General features: G+C 48.4%; 2 protein-coding genes across 4 annotated transcripts in view; one reads left to right on the top strand and one right to left on the bottom strand.

Moving 5' to 3' along the window:
- Positions 1 to 1956, top strand: part of LOC137143713 (INSYN2B protein-like) — a 41351-nt gene extending 39395 nt beyond the window's left edge. Inside the window, exon 5 of one of the 3 annotated variants that reach the window (XR_010917242.1) lies at positions 1479 to 1563. Coding sequence is in view for 1 of the 3 variants with exons in the window: in XM_067533644.1 (XP_067389745.1) it covers positions 1479 to 1674 (196 nt within the window). In the remaining 2 variants the exon portion in view is untranslated. Of the gene's footprint in view, positions 1 to 1478 lie in introns of all 3 variants that reach the window. The other 2 variants (XR_010917244.1, XM_067533644.1) reach the window with 2 other exon arrangements.
- LOC137143712 (dedicator of cytokinesis protein 2-like) overlaps positions 1 to 20168 on the bottom strand; it is a 229933-nt gene that overhangs the window by 73703 nt on the left and 136062 nt on the right. Inside the window, exons 27-28 of the mRNA XM_067533643.1 lie at positions 18242 to 18307; positions 9220 to 9315 (exon numbers count right to left, since the gene is read on the bottom strand). Of these exons, the coding sequence (XP_067389744.1) occupies positions 9220 to 9315; positions 18242 to 18307 (162 nt within the window). The remainder of the gene's footprint in view (positions 1 to 9219; positions 9316 to 18241; positions 18308 to 20168) is intronic.

Genomic DNA, 20168 nt, shown 5'->3' with positions numbered 1-20168 from the left:
GGCCAGGAGGGGGACCTAGGCCCGCCCACACTCTGGTCCCAACCAGTGACTATAAAGAGCAGCCACATGCTGCTTCCTTTAATACTTGCTGCTGCTATTCCCTGGGCTGCTTCCCACAGACCCCTTCCTCTTCACCCTGACCTCAGGGCTGATGTACTCAACTCCTCTTCTTCCTCATCAAATGCCAATGCCACCAGAACCCATCTTCTAGTTCTCCCTCGAACACTAGCAAGGAGCACCCTTCCTTACACCTCTGGTCTCAGCCAGGAACTGATCTGCTCTGGCTCTGTAGCTACTTTTAACTAGGCCTGCTGTGCTTCCCACCCTCACTGCTCCCTTTCTGGGGCAGGGTGTGGTAAGACTGCAAGGCTTCTGGCAGGGGGTCTCAGGGCTCAGTGCGTCCTGTCACAGGCCCCACCAAAGGTCACAGGGCTCTGGGATCCAGGCTTTGGTGCAATGTGCAGGATTAGTTCTGCCAATACTCAAGTGAAAGTGCCCTGCTATTTTGAGAGTGCTGACCCCTGGAGTACATTACTGCTGTGCTCTGTAGGCTGCACTGGCTTTCAGTTTATTTCCAGATGCTGACTGGTATCAATCTGTGAAGCCTCACTTGGATGGGGAAGTGGCTCCTGCAGTGCTGTTCTCCCCTGGACTGAGAGCAGCTGAGCCATTTCTGCTAATAGCCTTCGTATTTGAACAATTTTGGAGCTGGGAGTTCTCACGGGAGACCCTCCAGCTCTGGAATTTGCTTTCCCTTTGGGCTGAGCGAGTGTGTACACCTGTCTGGACACAGTGCATGACCCAGGTAAGCCTTGGCCTGCGGGCGAGGACTTGCTGGAGTGGAGCAGTAGTTAGAGGGAACCTGATGACATATTCATTTTGAATAAATGTCTGTTGTGATTGTGTATCCCCTCAAAGGCCAGAGTTGCTTTCTAGCACTGGAGCATGCTGCTGTGGCTAACCCCAGAGTGGGGGGGTGAGTGATACTTGGGGATAGTCTATAAAAGTTTCTGGAGCACTTTGGAACCCAGTGAGAGATAAGTTATCTAAATGACTTAATTAGTTAATGTATGTGAGGGGCTTTGAAGACGGACTGTGCTGACTGTTGTTCTCATGTAAGCTCATTAGCGCTCTGAGGGTCTGAAAATCATTCCCATCTGACAGCAGCTCAGTGGCTGGTGGGAAATTTTTGGATATCAATCCAGTACCTAGTGGACAGATGTCCACAACATAAAAGCCCCAGCCCAACTTATTAACAGTCTCAACTGAGACTGAAGCCTAAAGGGACAATGGACACTAAACTCCCCTGGAAAGGTGGATTCTTGCAGGGCAGGGGGAGGGCAGAGTAGCTGGTAGAAAGAGAACTCCACCCTCTAAATCTGTTGATCCAGCTCTTTTCATTGGTACCGAATGTACTTGAATCATTATTGTATGAAATGCTCCTTAACATTTTCTTCTTCGTTCTCTTTCTCCCACAGTGTGGAACATGATTTTCGGCAGCAGGAAGGCCGCTTCCAGTGGGTGCTGAGAAGCATTGAGACTGAGTCAAGGCAAAGTTCCCCCACGATAGCCCAGGCCACCACACCGAGTCGGCAGGAGCTGTCCCCGGTGCCGAAGCTGCCCGCAAAACTGGACTCCAAAAAATCCAGGCGCAAATGTTTCTGGTTCCTGTGACACGTTGTGCTGCCTGAGATGGGATGAAATGTCACACTGCCAAGGCAAGAGGACATGCCCGAGGACCCACTGCCAAAGAGACGTTCCATTGCTGACACAGCAAGCACTCTGTTCCTTTTTCTCCTTCACTCTGAGGCTAGGGTAGCACCAGCTTTTGTATTCTTAACTCTGCCCAGTATAACATACTAAGGCCCCTGTGTAAATAACGGGAGAGGGAACGGGAACACCACTGTATTTAATGAGAAATCAATAAACTCTAGGGAGACGCTATTTTCGCTACTACAGCTCTTGCCAGTATGTTTTTGTTCTTGAAAAGGCGGCAATTGGCTCCTGCTGTTTGGAGCATTTGGGGGTGTAATTAAGGAAGAAGGAACAGAGATAACACTCCCTCCCTGCATCCCGGGTGTCACTGCCATCCTGGTAAACATGCAGAAAGCTGCTGGAGTCTTGTCTACACTAAGGCTCCCTTCAGTGCAGCTGAACTGCTGGTAGCACCAGTGGGAATCTTTTGGTAAAACACAATCTCAGTCTCTCTCTCTGCCATCCTCTCTGATCTCCAAGGGCAGGCACCCACAGCATTTCCAATCTTTGTAGTTCTGAGGTCAGGCTACAGCTCCCCTTTCCCCATGTAATGAAAAGCACATTTCTATGGCATGGCTCCCCACAGAGCAGCCAGCAGCTGCCTTTCAATAACTTCAGTTTAATCAAAAGTACCTGGAGATTTGTCACTTCCAAGCTCAGAGTTCCGTGAAGACTGATTCACAGCCTAATGAGAGACCCTGCACTATACAAAGAAAAGTTGGGGGCACAGGCCCAGGCCTGTGATCCTGTGCCAATAATAGTAGCTGCCTCATAGAAAGACCTGGAAGAACTTTCCTTGGCAGGGAAATGGTCTGAGGTGACAATCATTAACTTAGTGAAGTCTGTGACACTGAGACTTGTGCTTTCAAAGGGATAAGGAATTAACCTCTAGAGAGCCCTGGACACTATCAGACTGTAGGGAATATGACTTTTTCCATCTTCCAACTTCTGAGTCAGACACCTCTAGAGAGACCGAGCACCACCTGAATTACAAATTTTCCTCAGCATAGCAGCATTCCCCTTCACTCCCATGGTAATCATCTGTCCTACCCACAGTCTGGCTTGCTGTCCAGGTGACAGGGTAACAAAGTCGTCTGCATTCTGGGTTAAGTAGCACCTTCTTATAGCCTTGATTTCTTCAATTGCGTGTTGCAGGGATTAGTCTGACATCTGCAGCTTCTGCTGATTCACAGCCACTGCCTTCAGGAGCTGAAGGCACAAAAAACCTCCCTATGTGCAGCACAGTGTGAAACTTTTTCCATGTTATGTGAGCATCAGAAAGATCTCTCGGGGGGAACCTGACTTTTGAGTTTGCTGGCTCAGACAGCCAGGAAGGGGATGCGATTATCTGGAGAAGGGCAGACACTGAAAATTGGAGGAAGCAGGTACATAGGTACATAGGTACCAATGAGTGAGGCCCTGGGTTCTGGCCTGGTCAGAAACCTGAGACTCATTCATTCCCGTTTAAGTACATTCCTCAGAATTCCTCAGAGCCTATTAATGAAAGAGCCAGTACTGTCAGTGGTGATGTGTACACCTGCCTGCTGTGAGCATAGCTGAGACCAGCCCAACTCATTTCACACATGGGGATGCTGAACCAGTTTTGATCACTTGTGACCTGCTACCGCTAATTGGAAGCAATCTGGTATTGAGTCCAGATGGGGAGGGGGAGCCAAATCTAAAAGTTATATTCCCCCTCCCCTTTGCAGCTGGCTGGCAGGGGAAGGAAGCTGAGGGCACCCTGGCTGCAGGATTCACTGACTAATTACAACAAGAAAGAAATTAGCAGCTCAAATATTCCATCTTTTTTCAAGGCTACCCACAAGAGAAGAAATTCAGTGTCAGTTTAATGAGGGTCCCAGATCAAAGAGGACTGGAAGCAGCCAGTGGATGGTGTTGATATGCTGAGCACGATGCAGAAAATGCTCCCTAATTGTCTGCACAGCACCTGCAAGATGTTGCCGAGCTCAGAAAAACCAACTCTGAGCTGCACAATGGACAAGGAGAGTGGGGAAGGAGAGGGCTCCACAGAGACCCTGTGGGACTTAGAGCAGCACGAAGCTTTCTAAAAAATACTGTCTGTGCATGATAATAGGGGTTAGAAGGGAGTATGGGAGGCTGGGCTTCAAGAAGGCCTCAGAATTCAGTGGCAGCTACCGATCTCCTGCAGGAGGAGACAGCTGAGACAGAATTTAGCTCATTGAAGAACACTTGAAGTCTCAGCACTTCAGGTGTCCGAGACATGCTATGGCCAATGCACTATTCACAGCAACCCCAAGCTGGACAACTCCTGTGAGGAAAGGATCACAAGCGCGGCCAGGAAAGGACTGGGATCCATGCAAGCTCCAGGCTACGCCCACCTGAAACTGACAGAAGCTCAGCAGAGAATTTACATGCATATGCTGGAACTGACATAACACTAGCCCACTCTGAGCCCTCTGTCCCTAACCAATGACTCACCCCTCACACACCCACCTCCGCCTGCCTTGAACCACAACATGTCTAGTCTTATGACCTTAACCCACCAGTAACCGTATTTGTTTTGGAGGGAGCCATTCTTGCCCTCTCATCCTGTGCAGGAGGGAGGAGGGAGAGCTTAGGTCTCTGGTGTGGGGTTAAGTAGCCAAAAAAGCTGCAGCTGCATGAGTCATAGGTCCCAGCACTCCTGAAGGCAAGAGCTTCCTTTGGCCTGCAGGCTTTGCGAGCATCCCTGAGCAGTCACTGTTGTAAGATCCCTGAGCTATCTCTCCTTAAACGTCAATGACCAGGCCACAGCTGAAAGGTTCTAGGTACCTGGTGTCCCCCTCCCCATCATGCAGCTGCTGACAGGGGTCCCACTGGTGTCCATGTTCAAGGTGCTTGTGAGCCTTGGTCACATCATAGAATCATAGAGTTGGAAGGGACCTCAGGAGGTATCTAGTCCAACCCCCTGCTCAGAGCAGGACTAACCTCAGCTAAATAATCCCAGCAAGGGTTTTGTCAAGCCACAGCTTAAAAACCTTTAAGGATGGAGATTCCACCACCTCCCTAGGTAACCCATTCCAGTGCTTCACCACCGTCCTAGTGAAAAACTTTTTTCTAATGTCCAACCTAGACCTCCCCCACTGCAACTTGAGACCGTTGCTCCTGGTTCTGTCATCTGCCACCACTAAGAACAGCCTAGCTCCATCCTCCCTGGAATCCCCTTTCAGATAGTTAAAGGCTGGTATCAAATCCCCCCTTCTCTTCTGTAGACTGAAGAAGCCTAGTTCCTTCAGCCTCTCCTCATAAGTCTTGTGCTCCAGCCCCCTCATCATTTTCGTTGCCCTCCGCTGGACTCTCTCTAACTTCTCCACATCCTTGTTGTAGTGGGGGGCCCAAAACTGGACACAATACTCCAAATGCGGCCTCACCAATGCTGAATAGAGGGGAATGATCACTTCCCTCCATCTGCTGGCAATGCTCCTACTAATGCAGCCCAATATGCTATTAGCCTTCTTGGCAACCAGGGCCCACTGCTGACTCATATCCAGCTTCTTATCCACTGTTACCCCCAGGTCCTTTTCTGCAGACCTGCTGCCTAGCTCATCAGTCCCCAGTCTGTAGCTGCACACGGGATTATTCCATCCTAAGGGCAGGACTCTGCACTTGTCCCTGTTGAACCTCATCAGATTTCTTTTGGCCCAATCCTCCAGTTTGTTTAGGTCCTTCTGTATCCTATCCCTATCTTCCAGGGTATTTACCACTCCCCCCAGCTTAGTGTCATCCGCAAACTTGCTGAGGGTGCAATTTACCCCATCCTCCAGGTCACTGATGAAGATGTTGAACAAAACCGGCCCCAGGACCGACCCCTGGGGCATTCCGCTTGTGACTGGCTGCCAGCTAGACATGGAGCCATTGATCACTACTCGTTGAGCCCTATGCTCTAGCCAGTTCTCTATCCATTTTATAGTCCATTCATCCAACCCATACTTCCTTAACTTGCTGATAAGAATATGTGAGAGACTGTATCAAAAGCTTTGCTAAAGTCAAGGTATATCATATCCACCGCTTTCCTCACATCCACAGAGCCAGTCACCTCTTCATAGAAAGCAATCAGGTTGGTCAGGCATGACTTTCCCTTGGTGAATCCATGCTGACTGTTCCTGATCACCTTCCTCTCTTCCAAGTGCCTCAAAATGGATTCCTTGTGGACCTGCTCCATGATTTTTCCAGGGATTGAGGTGAGGCTGACCGGTCTGTAGTTCCCCAGTTCCTTTTTCCTCCCTTTCTTGAAGATCATGCACACTGCAGCACTCACATGGAATGTACTGGGCACTAGGAGAGGATGAAAGGTCCCTGGCTGTGGTGCCTAAATCACTGAAGCTTTTAGCTTCTGCAGTGAAAGTTGTCCTCACTTCCACAAGCCCTTATATCCAACAGATGCTTCACAAGGAGGTGGCAGCCCTAGCAAAATGATTATTCTATTGTGCCATGGATGAGCAGGTCAGATACCTGAATGAGGACAGGCATTTCCTAAGGGAATAGGATGGGAGAGAGCCAGGAAATGGAGCTCTGAGCAGTGCACCTGTGTTGCTGGGGTCACTGGGCAGGACAGCATGGGAAAGAGAGGCACTCAGGGGTGTAACTGATGATATAACCAGGGGCTATTGGGGCGCACTGCAAACAAATGTTCCCTGATGGTGTGGGGAGCTGGGGCTCTGAAGGAAGCGGGCAGAAAGTGACCACAGAGCTGTTCCCTGGGATTGCTTCCCCTCATCCTCACCTACTTCCCATTACAAACAGGATCAATGAAGCTGACAAGGACTGTAGTTCAATTGGCTCTGGGCACAGAACTAGCTTCCAAACACCCAGAGTGTGCAAAACGGCTGGAAATTGACTTGCAACAACAGGCTCTAGAAAATGTTGACCGTTGCCCACCCCCCTGGGAACAGCCAGTCATGAAGCAGCCCTGCACTTTTGGATGGAGCTAGGGAATAGAGGCAGTGTATAGCTGATAAGTCACTGCTACCAGACAGCATTTCTGAAACTCAGATCTTGGCAAAGATTCAAGGGGAGGTAGCTGGATCAAGTCAAAGGGTTAGGTTCTCTTTGTACTGAAACTGGTCCCTAACTACATCATCCAGTGTTCCTACTACTATTAACTACATCAGCTCCATTACCGCTCTTTTTTGCCCTCACTTCCCTGTGATGCCAAAACACACAACCCAGAAGCAATGGTAACAAAACTGTAATGCTAATGAGCTCAAATCCCACCTCATCCCCACCAAGTCTTCTTCACTCGCTTGTATCCCACACTCTGGAAGTCTAAAAGCCCCGTCACAGACCTGGCAGATTCAGAGCAACAGTCCCTCTCCTTCTGCAAAAGTGCTGGAGAGAGAAGTGTATGAAAAGGGATGCTATGAACCAGCTGGGCCACACCCTGTCTGCCTCATTTACAACACTGACACCATGACTGAGGGCAGAACTGTATACAGAATAGCTTAGCTAAGCAATTCTCCATAAGGCCATTACCACCAAGGTCAGAGAGGAGTATTTAGGACTGAATCCACAATCAGTTGAGCAAGCAAAGCCACTTAACAATGAGCAAGAGACAATGCTGGTGATCTTGAGATGGAAGAGCCACCTCACGCTTTGTGTCAGGCCAACGAGAGCTCTGCTGAGAAACTGCTCAGAGTACTCCAGGAAAAGTAGAACATCCGAGCTGCAGCAGTGAAGTGATTCTAGTGCAGGGAGTCTGAGCCTGCCAATTGCGAGAGTCTCTCAAAAGAGTAGGGATAGCTCCAAATACATGCTTGAAAGCCATCCCAGGATCAAACCAAAGCCATGAAAGAGAAGAGTCTTGTTCACTCCTTGAATCATAGGGTCAGCCCAAACTAGTAACTCTGTGGGTCTCATTACTTGGTACAGTATCTCCCAGAATGCATGTGCTACATCACAGGGATTGGTGTCACAGCAGTATAGTACCCTAGGTATGTCTGTACAAACGTTCAGCAAAGGGGCTGCCAGCAACCTGAAAATGCACTGAGCAGAGTGACCTGCTGGAGAGACTCTCAGGCAGCCTCAGAACAGGAAATTCACCAGAGCCAGCAAAGCACAGTGAACCAGGCAGTGCCCACTCTGCCACGCCCCATCACTCCAAATTCATTTCCTCCAGCTGCACTTAATCAACAAGAACAAAGAATGTGAGGACAGCACTGTACTCAGATCCCAGCAGGACTGCTCCAGGAAGATGCATGCTGAGCTTCAGCAGCTACTACTCCTCTAAACCCTTGGTTTACAGCCATCCCCACTGAGTTCACGCTGCCACAGGAGCGTCATTGACAGCAGGACACAGACACAGGTGTGTCTGTCTGTGCAGCCTCTGTTGGGTCAAGCTGCTATGCACCAGCTCCCCAGTTACTCCAGTTTCCCCAGATTCACAGTCAGCCCCTGGTTTTTAACTCCCCCTCTTGCCCCTACCCAGTGGGAGTGATTTATCTCTTGCCAATTTATCAAGTTCTTTTTTCATTCTGAAAACCTCATGGGCACATCAAATCTGCTCCCCACATTAAGCCACCTGCTAACCAGTGGGTCATGTGTCCATCTTGCCAGGTAGCCCACCACCTACTTGGTCAGGCCATTGCACCAAATAGTCCAGTTGGGCCCTACCACTGATGCTTTAGTTGAGCAGTGCTATGCTTCAGGGTATCTCTACACAGCCCATGGAAGCAAGACTCCCAGCCCAGGTCACCAGCCTCAGGCAGGGCTACCACCAGTGCTCTAAGATAGCTGGGTAGCCAGCCATTTGAAGCCACAGCTCAGGCTGGAGCGTGGGCCTTGATGCCTAGGGAATGGGATAGGCATCAGAGCCTAAGATGCAGCCTCATCCTGAGCCGCAACTGCAAAGCACTGCGGAAGCAAGCCCTGGTAGCCCATGTCTGTTGACCCAGGCTGGGAGGCTCGCTTTCACAGGCTGTGCAGACAGAGACTCCACCACTGCTGATGCCCTGAACCCTGAGATGTAATCCTTTCTGCATTCTTGGTATGCAGAACTATGATGGTTATTCAGGCCCAGCAATTCTCCTCATTCCGGAAGGTGTCCTCAGAACTCAGTCTTCAGCCATGGTGTTGTCCCTGCAGCTCCACCACCACAGAAGTAACTTCCCACTGTGGGATGAGGCCCAGCCTTCTGTCAGCATCCCAGAGAGGGTCATCCCAGGACTCCCCTTGGGCTTGGTATCTGTTCTTGCCACAAATTCCCTAGGTACGTGTTTGACCTTTAGATGATGGATTTTGCCAGTCCCTCTGTGTAACTTCTAGAGCCTCATCCTGACCAATAATAGGAGACTCTCTAATGAGTAGCACTTGCCACTTATTTCCCAGTACACTCTTCTGCACTCACCGGAACCCATTCAAGGGCCAGGATCACACTACGATGCCTACAAGAAGTAACCTGGCCTGTGAGCACCCCAAGAACAGCACAAAGGAAGCAATGGTACTCACTCTTAGGTTGTGCTCCTGATCCAGGACTATCACCCTGCGATTGACGGTGCGCAGCAGCTGCTCCAGAATCATCTGCACGTGCCCTTTCACCTTCCTCTGAAAGGCAAGACACGAGTCATGTCCAGAGCCCAAGCAGCACTACAGTGGTCTCACTTCTGCTATCACCATGCATGAGGCAGAGAGGGAGGTCAGGTGGCAGTTACACTGCACTGCATGGTGAGCACATGCTTTGGCACTTTAAAAGGGACCTCCCCCAGTGACGGCAGCAGCAGGACAGAGAGCTCAGGAGGAATCAGGGGCTGCTCAAAGGGCAACTCAGCCTGCATTTGAGAGTTGGGACTAAGGCAAGGAATTCTCTCCCCACGCCTTAGAGAAACAGAGGGCTGTTCTCTCCCAAACTGCTGCCTGGCCTCATGCACCCACATAAGAACCATAGCCAGAGTGGGTCAGACCAAGGGTCCATCTAGCCCAGTATCCTGTCTCTGACTGTGGCCAGTGCCAGGTGCTTCAGAGGGAGTGAACAGAAGAGAAGATTACTCTTGTGCAGTAACTGAGGTTCTTCGAGATGTGTCTCCCTATGGATGTTCCTCTGTAGATGCAGCAACACTCCCTGCACCTGGGATCAGAGATCTTCACCAGGAATGCCCGTTGGACTGAATATGCGCACCTCCCCCCACTAGCACTATGCACGGGACATGTATATAGTGCTGTGTGGAAATAACTTGCTCCTTTGTTTTTGGCTCCAAAGCAGAGGGAAGGCAGGTGGGTAGTGGAGCACCCATAGTGGCACACATCTCAAAGAACCTCAGTTACAGCACAGGGTGAGTAATCTTCTCTTCTTCTTCTTCAAGTGACATCCCTATGAGTGCGTCACTGTCGGTGACTTGAAAGCAGTGCCCCTAGTTGGAAGACTGGGGCTTCAGAGTGATCTGTATTGCTGAGGATGGCCTAGGATAGTGTCCATTGCAGTGTTGCATGTAATAGCATAGTGTTGGGTGAAAGTGTCTGCCAATGCCCATGTGGCAGCTTTAGAAATGTCATCATTGGGGACATTATAAGAAATGCAATTCAAGTAGATAACGAACATGTGGAATGTGTTCTAATTGAGGTAGGAGGTTGTTTATTATAGAGGTTGTAAGATAAACGTATACACTGTGAGATCCACTTAGAGAGGCGTTGTTTTGATATGACAGTGCCTTTGGATCTTTCGGTGGTGGAGAGGAATAATCATAGTGATTTCTGAAAGGGTTTAGTCCTCTCCAGGGGAAAGGCTAATGCCCATCTCATGCCTAGAGTGTATAGAACCGTCTCCTGTTGGTTGCTGTGGGGTTTTGGGAAGAAGCACAGGAGGTGTATTGGTTGATTGAGGTGAAAAGATGTTGGGACCTTAGGAAAAAATCTTGGGTGTGGGCATAGTGTGACTTTGTCTTTTTAAAACAATGTGTATAGTGGATTTGCCATAAGGGCCACAATTTCACCAACCTGTCAAGCAGGCTTCCATTGGTTCAGACAGGGGTCTAGTCAAGGAATGTAGGACTAGGCTAGGCTTCAAGGCTGGGGTTGGGTCTCACATATGGGAATAAAAGTTTTGAATACCCCTCAAAAAGCATCTCATGAGCAGTTGTGCAAAGATGGAATGCCTGTCTATGGAGGGTTGAAAAGTAGTGATTGCTGCCAAGTGTACCCAGGTGGAACTGGGGTTATCCTGACTGTTTAAGGTATAGCATGTAGTCAAGGATAAGTAATAGCGGAGCATGTGTTCTGTCAACTTGACAAAAGGCACACCAGCAATGAAATCTAGTCCATTTTTTAATGTAAATGTGTCCAGATCTGCCATGCCTGCTATTCAAAAGTATCTGTTTGAATGCGTCCGAACAAGTTATTTCCAAATTCCAGAACCACAGAGGAGCCAGCATTTGAGGTGAAGCATTTGTGGACTGGGATAGAGAATGCATCCTGTGTCCTGTGAAAGGAGCCACGGTGTTAGAGAGAGATCAGTTGACATACCATCATGTGGAGGAGGTAAGTATATCAGATCTGTTGAGGCCATGTTGGGCCTATTAGTATGACGTGAACTCAGTCCTGTATTTTGCAAAGTATTCAGAAACAGGAGGGGAAAGGGAAGCAAGGCATGAAGGTGTTGTGCATCTCATGTTACGAGGAATGCATCTCCCAGCAATCTGTGTCCCAGTCCTGCTCTGGACAGAATTGAGGGCAGCGGGCATTTTGTGTAGTGGCAAAGAGATTTGTGGTGAGGCACCCATTTGTGGAATATGGGTTGAAGTGCTTACATATCCAGTTCCCACTCGTGATCCTGCGAGAATGTCCGGCTCAATGTGTCCACGATGGTGCTCTGGTGTTCAGGGAGGTATGCTGCTGAAATAGAGATGTTATTCTGGATACACCAGATCTACAGTTTGATTGCCTCCGAGCATAAAGAGTGGGACCTCGCTCCGCCTTGCCTGTTGATGTAATAAATGCAGGCGAGATTATCCATCATTGCTCTTATGGTATCATGTTTGAGAAGAGGTAGAAAGTGTCAGCAGGTGTAGCGGACTACTCATACCTCTAAGTGATTGATGTGTAAGGTGGATTCGGTGGACAACCATCTGTCCTTCACTGTGTGCTCGTGTAGATGCGCTCCCCAAGAGATTAGGAAGGCATCAGTGGTTAGGATCATAGTCAATGATGGTTGTAGGAAAGGAACTCCAACACAGATGTTCTTGGGCTGTGTCCACCACAGCGGGGAGTTCCTGACTCGCATCATCAGGGAAAAGAGTTTGTGGAGGCTGTTTGTGGGGGAGGTACACCATACGGAGCCATACTTGAAGACACAGCATGTGGAGTCTTGCCTGCTGGACCATGGATGGCTGCTGCCATGTGACCTAGAAGCTGGAGACACGTTCAGGCCGAAATCTGGGGACAGACCTGTGTGGTGGATATCAGATCTGTTATAGCCAAGAACCTGTGAGGTGGTAGGAAGGCTCTGACTTGTATGGCATCCAACTGTCTGCTGATGAATTCCAGCTGTTGTACTGGTGTCAGAGTGGACTTGTTTAGGTTCAGAAGGAGGTCTAACTTCATGAACAGGTCCATTGTTATGTGAATGGCTTGAAAACGTCATGTGTGGATGGGGCCTTGAGCAGACAGTCATCCAAGTACGGAAAAAATGATGATTCCTTGTTTCCTTAGGTAGGCAGCAACTACTGCCAGGCCCTTGAAGAACACCCGAGGTGCTGTGGAGAGTTCTAAGGGCAGAACTTTGTACTGGTAGTGGTCGGTGCCCATGACGAACCAGAGGAACCATCTGTGGGCAGGTTGAATGGAAACATGAAAGTATGTGTCTTGGAGGTCGAGGACTGAGAACCAGTCCCCCTGTTCCAGTGCTGGGATAATAGTGGCGAGGGTAACAATCTTGAAACATTGCAGGTTGACAAATTTGTTTAGATTGCGAAGTTCCAGGATGGGACTCCAGCTGCCAGACTTCTTATGAATCAGAAAATAGTGGGAATACAAACCCTTTCCCCTGTTCCATGGCTCCCAGTTGCAGAAGATGTTTTATTTCCCTCAGTAGAATGGATTTATGAAAGGGATCTCTGAAGATGGATGAGGAGGGGAGTGGTGGGGCAGGATAGATAGGGAGGGGATCATAGAATCATAGAATCATAGAGTTGGAAGGACCTCAGGAGGTCATCTAGTCCAACCCCCTGCTCAAAGCAGGACTAACCAGGACTAACCTCAGCTAAATAATCCCAGACAGGGTTTTGTCAAGCCGTAGCTTAAAAACCTCTAAAGATGGAGATTCCACCACCTCCCTAGGTACCGATTCCAGTGCTTCACCACCCTCCTAGTGAAAAACTTTTTCCTAATGTCCAACCTAGACCTCCCCCACTGCAACTTGAGACTGTTGCTCCTTATTCTGTCATCTGCCATCACTGAGGACAGCCTAGCTCCATCCTCCCTGGAACCCCCTTTCAGGTAGTGGAACGCTGCTATCAAATCCCCCCTCATTCTTCTCTTCTGCAGATTAAACAAGCCTAGTTCCCTCAGCCTCTCCTCATAAGTCTTAGGCTCCAGCCCCATAACCATTTTTGTTGCCCTCCACTGGACTCTCTCCAACTTCTCCACATCCTTGTTGTAGTGGGGGCCCAAAACTGGACACAATACTCCAAATGTGGCCTTACCAATGCTGAATAGAGAGGAATAATCACTTCCCGCGATCTGCTGGCAATGCTCCTACTAATGCAGCCCAATATGCTATTAGCCTTCTTGGCAACCACGGGATACTGCTGACTCATATCCAGCTTCTTGTCCACTGTTACCCCCAGGTCCTTTTCTGCAGAACTGCTGCCTAGCTCATCGGTCCCCAGTCTGTAGCTGTGTATGGAATTCTTCTGTCCTCGGTGCAGGACTCTGCACTTGTCCTTGTTGGACCTCATCAGATTTCTTTTGGCCCAATCCTCCAGTTTGTTTCGGTCCTTCTGTATCCTATCCCTACCTTCCAGGGTATTTACCACTCCCCCCAGCTTAGTGTCATCTGCAAACTTGCTGAGGGTGCAATCTACTCCATCCTCCAGATCATTAATGAAGATGTTGAACAGAACTCACCCCAGGACCGACCCCTGGGGCACTCCGCTTGTGACTGGCTGCCAGCTAGACATGGAGCCATTGATCACTACTCGTTGAGCCCTATGCTGTAGCCAGTTCTCTATCCATTTTATAGTCCATTCATCCAACCCATACTTCTTTAACTTGCTGATAAGAATACCATGAGAGACCGTATCAAAAGCTTTGCTAAAGTCAAGGTATATCACGTCCACCACTTTTCCCACATCCACAAAGCCAATCACTTCTTCATAGAAAGCAATCAGATTGGTCAGGCATGACTTTCCCTTGGTGAATCCATGTTGACTGTTCCTGATCACCTTCCTCTCCTCTAAGTGCCTTAAAATGGATTCCTTGAGGATCTGCTCCATGATTTTTCCAGGGATTGAGGTAAGCCTGACCGGTCTGTAGTTCCCTGGATCCTCTTTCCTCCCTTTCTTGAAGATGGGCACTATATTTGCTTTTTTCCAGTCATCAGGGACCTCCCCCAATTGCCACAAGCTTTCAAAGATAATAGCTAATGGCTCTGAAATCACATCAGCCAACTCCCTCAGCACCCTCGGGTGCATTGCATCTGGCCCCATGGACTTGTGTATGTCCAATCTTTCTAAATAGTCTTGGACCTGTTCCTTTAGCACTGCGGGATGTTCACCTCCTTCCCATTCTGTGCTGACCAGTGCAGTAGTCTGGGAGCTGACCTTGTCTGTGAAGATAGAGGCAAAAAAGGCATTGAATACCTCAGCTTTCTCCACATCCTCTGTCACTAGGTCGTCTCCCTCCTTCTGTAAGGGGCCCACACTTTCCCTAATCTTCCTCTTGTTGGTAATATACCTGTAGAAACCCCTCTTGTTCCCCTTCACGTCCCTTGCTAGCTGCAACTCCAATTGTGATTTGGCCTTCCTGATTTCATTCCTGCATGTTCAAGCAGTATTTTTATAATCCTCCCTAGTCATCTGATCAAGCTTCCACTTCTTGTAAGCTTCTTTTTTGTGTTTAAGTTCACCAGAGACTTCTTTGTTAAGCCAAGCTGGACGCCTACCATATTTGCTATTCTTTCTGCACATCAGGATGGTTTGTTCCTGTGCCCTCAATAAGGTTTCTTTAAAATACAGCCAGCTCTCTTGGATTCCTTTCCCCCTCATATTAGCCTCCCAGGGGATCCTGCCCATCAGCTCTCTGAGGGAGTCAAAGTCTGCTTTTCTGAAGTCCATGGTCCGTATCCTGCTGTTCTCCTTTCTTCCTTTTGTCAGGATCCTGAACTTGACCATCTCATGGTCATTGCTGCCTAGGTTGCCACCCACTTCTATTTCCCCTACCAAATCTTCCCTGTTTGTGAGCAGCAGGTCAAGAGAAGCACGGCCCCTAGTTTGTTGCTCCAGCACTTGCACCAGGAAGTTGTCTGCAACACTATCCAAAAACTTCCTGGACTGTTTGTGCTCTGCTGTATTGCTCTTCCAGCAGATGTCAGGGTGATTGAAGTCCCCCATGAGAACCAGGTCCTGTGAACTGGAAACTTTCCCTAGTTGATAGAGTATCCTTCCTTGATTATCTCTAGAACTCACTTGTCTGAGGTGATAAGTCTCTGAGATGGAAAGAACGGAGCTAGGTGGTCACCAAAAGGTGGAATATTGAAGATGGTGGGAATGACTGGCTTCTCGGGACCTTGACTATACCTTAAAAATTGTTGCTTCGGTGGTGGAGCGTGAGAGGTAGATCTCTGAGGAGTGGACAGTCTACATGTAGTAGGAGGTCTCTGACGTTGGCACTGGGCTTCATAGTGCTGTTGAGGAGAATATTGTGTCCGGGATCGTGGCAAGCATCTCTTTGGTGCTGGCATGTATATTCCGAGAGAATGAAGTATAGCTCAGGAATCTTTAAGGGAATGCAGAGAGTTGAATGTGTACTTCAAGAATAGTTTCTGGCTCTCAAACAGTAAGTCCTCTTCTGTGGTTTGCACCTCCTTAGGAAAACCTGAGAGGTGGAGCCATCATGCTCGCCTCATGACCACAGCAGTCACGATGGATCAAGCAGCGGTGACATCAGAGTCTAATGAGGCTTGTGGGGCTGTACAAGCAAGGAGGTGTCCTTCCGATATTAAGGATTGGAATTGCTTCCTCTTGGTCTCCGGTAGGTCATGGCAAAATTCCTCCAATTTGAAGTAGTTTAGGTAGTTATACTGTGTCATGAGAGCTTCATAGTTTGAAATCCTAAATTGGAGCATAGCTGATGAATATGCCTTGTGTCCAAAAAGATCCAGGCATTTCCAATCTCTGTCTGGATTATTAAAATGGGATTGGAACTGACGGTTTCTGTCTTGCACCGCACTGCACACCAGAGAATTTAGGGGTGGGGTGCAAAAATAAGAATTCAGCATCTTTCACTGGGATGTAGTATTTTTTGATGGCATGTCTGCAAATCAGAGGGATGCATGCCAGGGTCTGCCACAGCACCTTCACTGGGTCAAGAAGAACCTCAAGAAGAGCATTGCCAGCAGATCGAGGGAAGTGATTATTCCCCTCTATTCGGCACTGGTGAGGCCACATTTGGAGTATTGTGTTCAGTTTTAGACCCCCACTACAGGAAGGATGTGGACAAATTAGAGAAAGTCCAGCTGAGGGCAACAAAAATGATTAGGGGGCTGGAGCCTAAGACTTATGAGGAGAGGCTGAGGGAACTAGGCTTGTTTAGTCTGCAGAAGAGAAGAGTGAGGGGGGATTTGATAGCAGCTTTTAACTACCTGAAGGGGGTTCCAGGGAGGATGGAGCTAGGCTGTTCTCAATGGTGGCAGATGACAGAACAAGGAGCAATGGTCTCAAGTTGCAGTGGGTGAGGTCTAGTTTGGATATTAGGAAAACCTTTTTCACTAAGGAACTGATGAAGCACTGGAATGAGTTACCTAGGGAGGTGGTGGAATCTTCATCCTTAGAGGTTTTTAAGGCCTGTCTTGACAAAGCCCCCGTTTAGTTGTGGTTGGTCCTGCTTTTAGAAGAGTGTTGAACTAGATGACCTCCTGCGGTCCTGTCCAACCCTAATATTCTATGATTCTATGACAGACTTAATGAGCTTAAAAAAAATCACCCCAGGAAAGGAATTCAAAAGGTTACAGGCACAGTGGAAGTCAGATGCCTGGTTGAGTAATCAGGCCAACCATAGAACTTGGATAAGGCACATCATTTACAACTCTTTTCTATCCTTTTGTTAACTCTACAGGTGCTCAGAGGAGAGAAGTTGGATTGTCCCAGGTCAAGGGATACAAAAGTTTAGAGGGAAATGCTCCCTGGGAAGCTGATTTGGCACAGTTTAGCCCAAATGAATGGCTGGGGAGATGAATACCGAAGGGCGTTCTAGCAGCTAACTTGAGTGGCTCAGCTCTGAAATGCTGCAGAACTTACCTCAGAAAATGGTGAACTATCCAGATTTGATACAAGCTCCTGATATGGTTTGGAGCCAGCCATCAATCTGAGCTGACCATGGCACAGCTAAAAATTAGAAGGACCAGGAAAAAAAAGACCCTCCCTGAACTGGCAGAGGACCCAAGGAGAATTGTGTTCTTGGCATATGCAGAAACAAATGAGGATTTCTGGGAGAAATTAGCAATGGGCCAATTTATACATGCTCAGCTGGATTTGGCCTTACAGATCAAGATCAGTGAAAGGAGGCCAACAGACAGTTTGGGGAGCTGTGGACTTTGCCACAGAACTTGAATCTTTCCTTGAAGCAGCCTGCCAAAAGAGGAAGCAGCCACTAGCAAGGAAGATGGAAGCTGACCCTTTGTATAAAACTATACCCTTTGTATACTTACTACTTGCTTCTGAAAACTCCAGTTCAAAGACCCCTGAACTATATAAAAAGTAAACTGAACATGTTATGTGTGTGCTTCTTTTAAGATGAAGCTCTGATGAACTTGTAACCACAAGGTGTCTCTAGGGTAGAGTATTAAAAGCCTGTACCTGAGCAGATGAATATTCATTAACAACTAATAAAGCACAGGATGGGGTATCTGTTAGGACACTGATCCATAAGCATTCAAGATAATTTTCTTCCAAATTAAAGACATATTATTCTTCCCACAGAGCTCCAAGGAATCCCATGAGTTTAGAAAATGAGGGTTTGTTAGCACTGACTAAAGCCAGTTATAGTGCACACCTGAATTTCTCAGTCATACAGTTCTGCTGATGCACCACACATCCAACCCCAGCCACTATTCCAGTCCTGGCCTCCCTGTCTCATAGCTAGGGTGATGTCCCTCAATCCTTGGCTGCGGTCCCATCTCCACCACCGCTCAGACACAAGGTGACAACAAATGTAAGGCTGATGGCTGAAGTGAGAAGCAGGCGAGCTTCTTCCAGGTACTCAGGCTGCCTTTACTCTTTCCTCTCTCCTCCTGTATTTCAAAATTTCCCAGACAGGTGCTCACCAGTTCAGAGTCCTCCCTGTGCTGTCTCTCTTCTCCACTCTGACGTATTATCCGCTCTTCTGCTCTCTGGAACCAACAATATCAAACAGAATTCACCCTTCAAATCAAGCTTGGAGTCATATTCATTGGCTCATTTCGCTTTAAGACCTATGGGCAGGGCTGTGCTTCCCTCGTATACCTTTTCCTCTCTGGGACATGTTTCCAAACTGCTGCATGGCACCTTCTGCCCTTCAAAGAGGAATGCGGTTTACCTTATAGGAATGTTGGACAGCTTTCTGCATCAGGCTGGAAGGAGGTGGATAAGCCCCTCACACAGGTTTTTCGCATGACTGAGGTGACAGGGGCTGCTCTGTTAAAAGGGGCAGTATACTCAGGCCTCTTCTGCCCATCCCACTGAGTGGCCAATATCCTTCAGAAGGTTGGAAAATATAACCAGCCCCACTTTGTTCATCTCTGCAGCTGCCAGGAGACTAGGTGTATTTAGAAGAAAGTTAGGGCTCATTAGAGTGTCCAGGCCTTGTCCCTTCACTTCAGCTTGAGTTCTGAGAGATCAAGTGAAATAGGACAGAAGCAGAGTGAGTCACAGCTGCCTACGAGGCAGGTGTGAAGGCCTTGATGCCACAGGGCAAGGGGGTAGGAAACACTCAAACCCGTAACATAAAAAGCAGGACATTCAGGCTTCTGAGAGAGCAACTCCAGTGGTGAAGAGCAGATTGATGAAGAGCAAATTGGTGAGCTATGTGAAAAGAGCATGCTCTAGTGAGTCAATGGTGAAATCATTTTAGGTGAGAGGTTTTTAAGGCCTGGCTTAACAAAGCCCTGGCTGGGATGATTTAGTTGGGGTTGGTCCTGCTTTGAGCAGGGGGTGGGACTAGATGACCTCCTGAGGTCCCTTCCAACCCTAATTTTCTATGACTCTATGATTCATCAAGCTGCCAGTTAGGACTCCTGGGTTCTACACCCAACCATGGATCCATAGCTGCCTTAAAGTACTCAGCGCTACTGGCACTATACAAATGGCTTATAAAATGTTCTAAGGAGCTCCTTGAGCAAATGGTTATACCATGTACCCTAAAGTGAGGTATCATGGGAGCCTCAGAAAGTTGCAATTGAAGGGGCAGGAACTGGAGGCATCAGAGAATGTGGTCATGTTGGTCGAATCAGAGCTGCTTTTGTCTAGTTTGCAAAGGTAAAAAGGTCAGAAGCAAGTTTGATGAATGTGATTCATTAATGGTGCTGGTGGGTGGCAGCTCGAGAACCCTTGGCTACCAGCATTGCTAACACCTTTGATGTTTGATGTTGACATCGGCAGGGCTCAGATATTGCAATGCCTAGTGCAAGAGGCAGCTCTCTTTCTGTGCCAAGACCGAAAAGGACTCACTGCAGTCGTTAAAGACAACAGCTCCAATTGACCCACACAGGGGAGCCAGTCTGGAGAACTCCTTCTCAGAGGAGACTCTGTACTCTATTCCTGCCTCTGCCAGAGGCTCCATGTAACACGTTGGGCAAACCACTTCATCTCTCTGGGCCAGGGGATAATAACCCTTTGTTCCTCTCCACCTTTGTCTGTCTTGTCTATTTAGATTGGCAACTCTCCAGGTCAGAGACTGTCTCCTGTTATGTGTCTATAGAGCAGCCAGCTAATGGGTGACCTCAACTGGGGCTTTCAGACACTACAAATAAATAAAAACAAAAGTAATAATTCCATTTGCTCTGTACTGTAACTCACATGGGTTGGGCAACTTCCCCTTGGCCTAGTACACAGGGAGATGGGCCAGCACACGGGGAGGTAGATATATTGACAAAGTTTGAAAAGGGCTTCCCACTAGGGATTCATGAGGCGTGGGAACTTCTAGTTCCCTAGGAGCTCCACACCCTCTGGTCAGGGCCAAGGGCGTGCAGGAGTGGTCAGGAATTATAGGGCTTC

This window comes from Emydura macquarii, unplaced genomic scaffold, assembly GCF_026122565.2.
Source record: "Emydura macquarii macquarii isolate MOO-44397 ecotype Brisbane River unplaced genomic scaffold, CSIRO-AGI_Emac_v2 contig_3345, whole genome shotgun sequence".
Lineage (NCBI taxonomy): Eukaryota > Metazoa > Chordata > Testudines > Chelidae > Emydura > Emydura macquarii.
The sequence above is the reverse complement of the archived record's forward strand: the minus strand, read 5'-3'. Positions and strand labels throughout refer to the sequence as shown.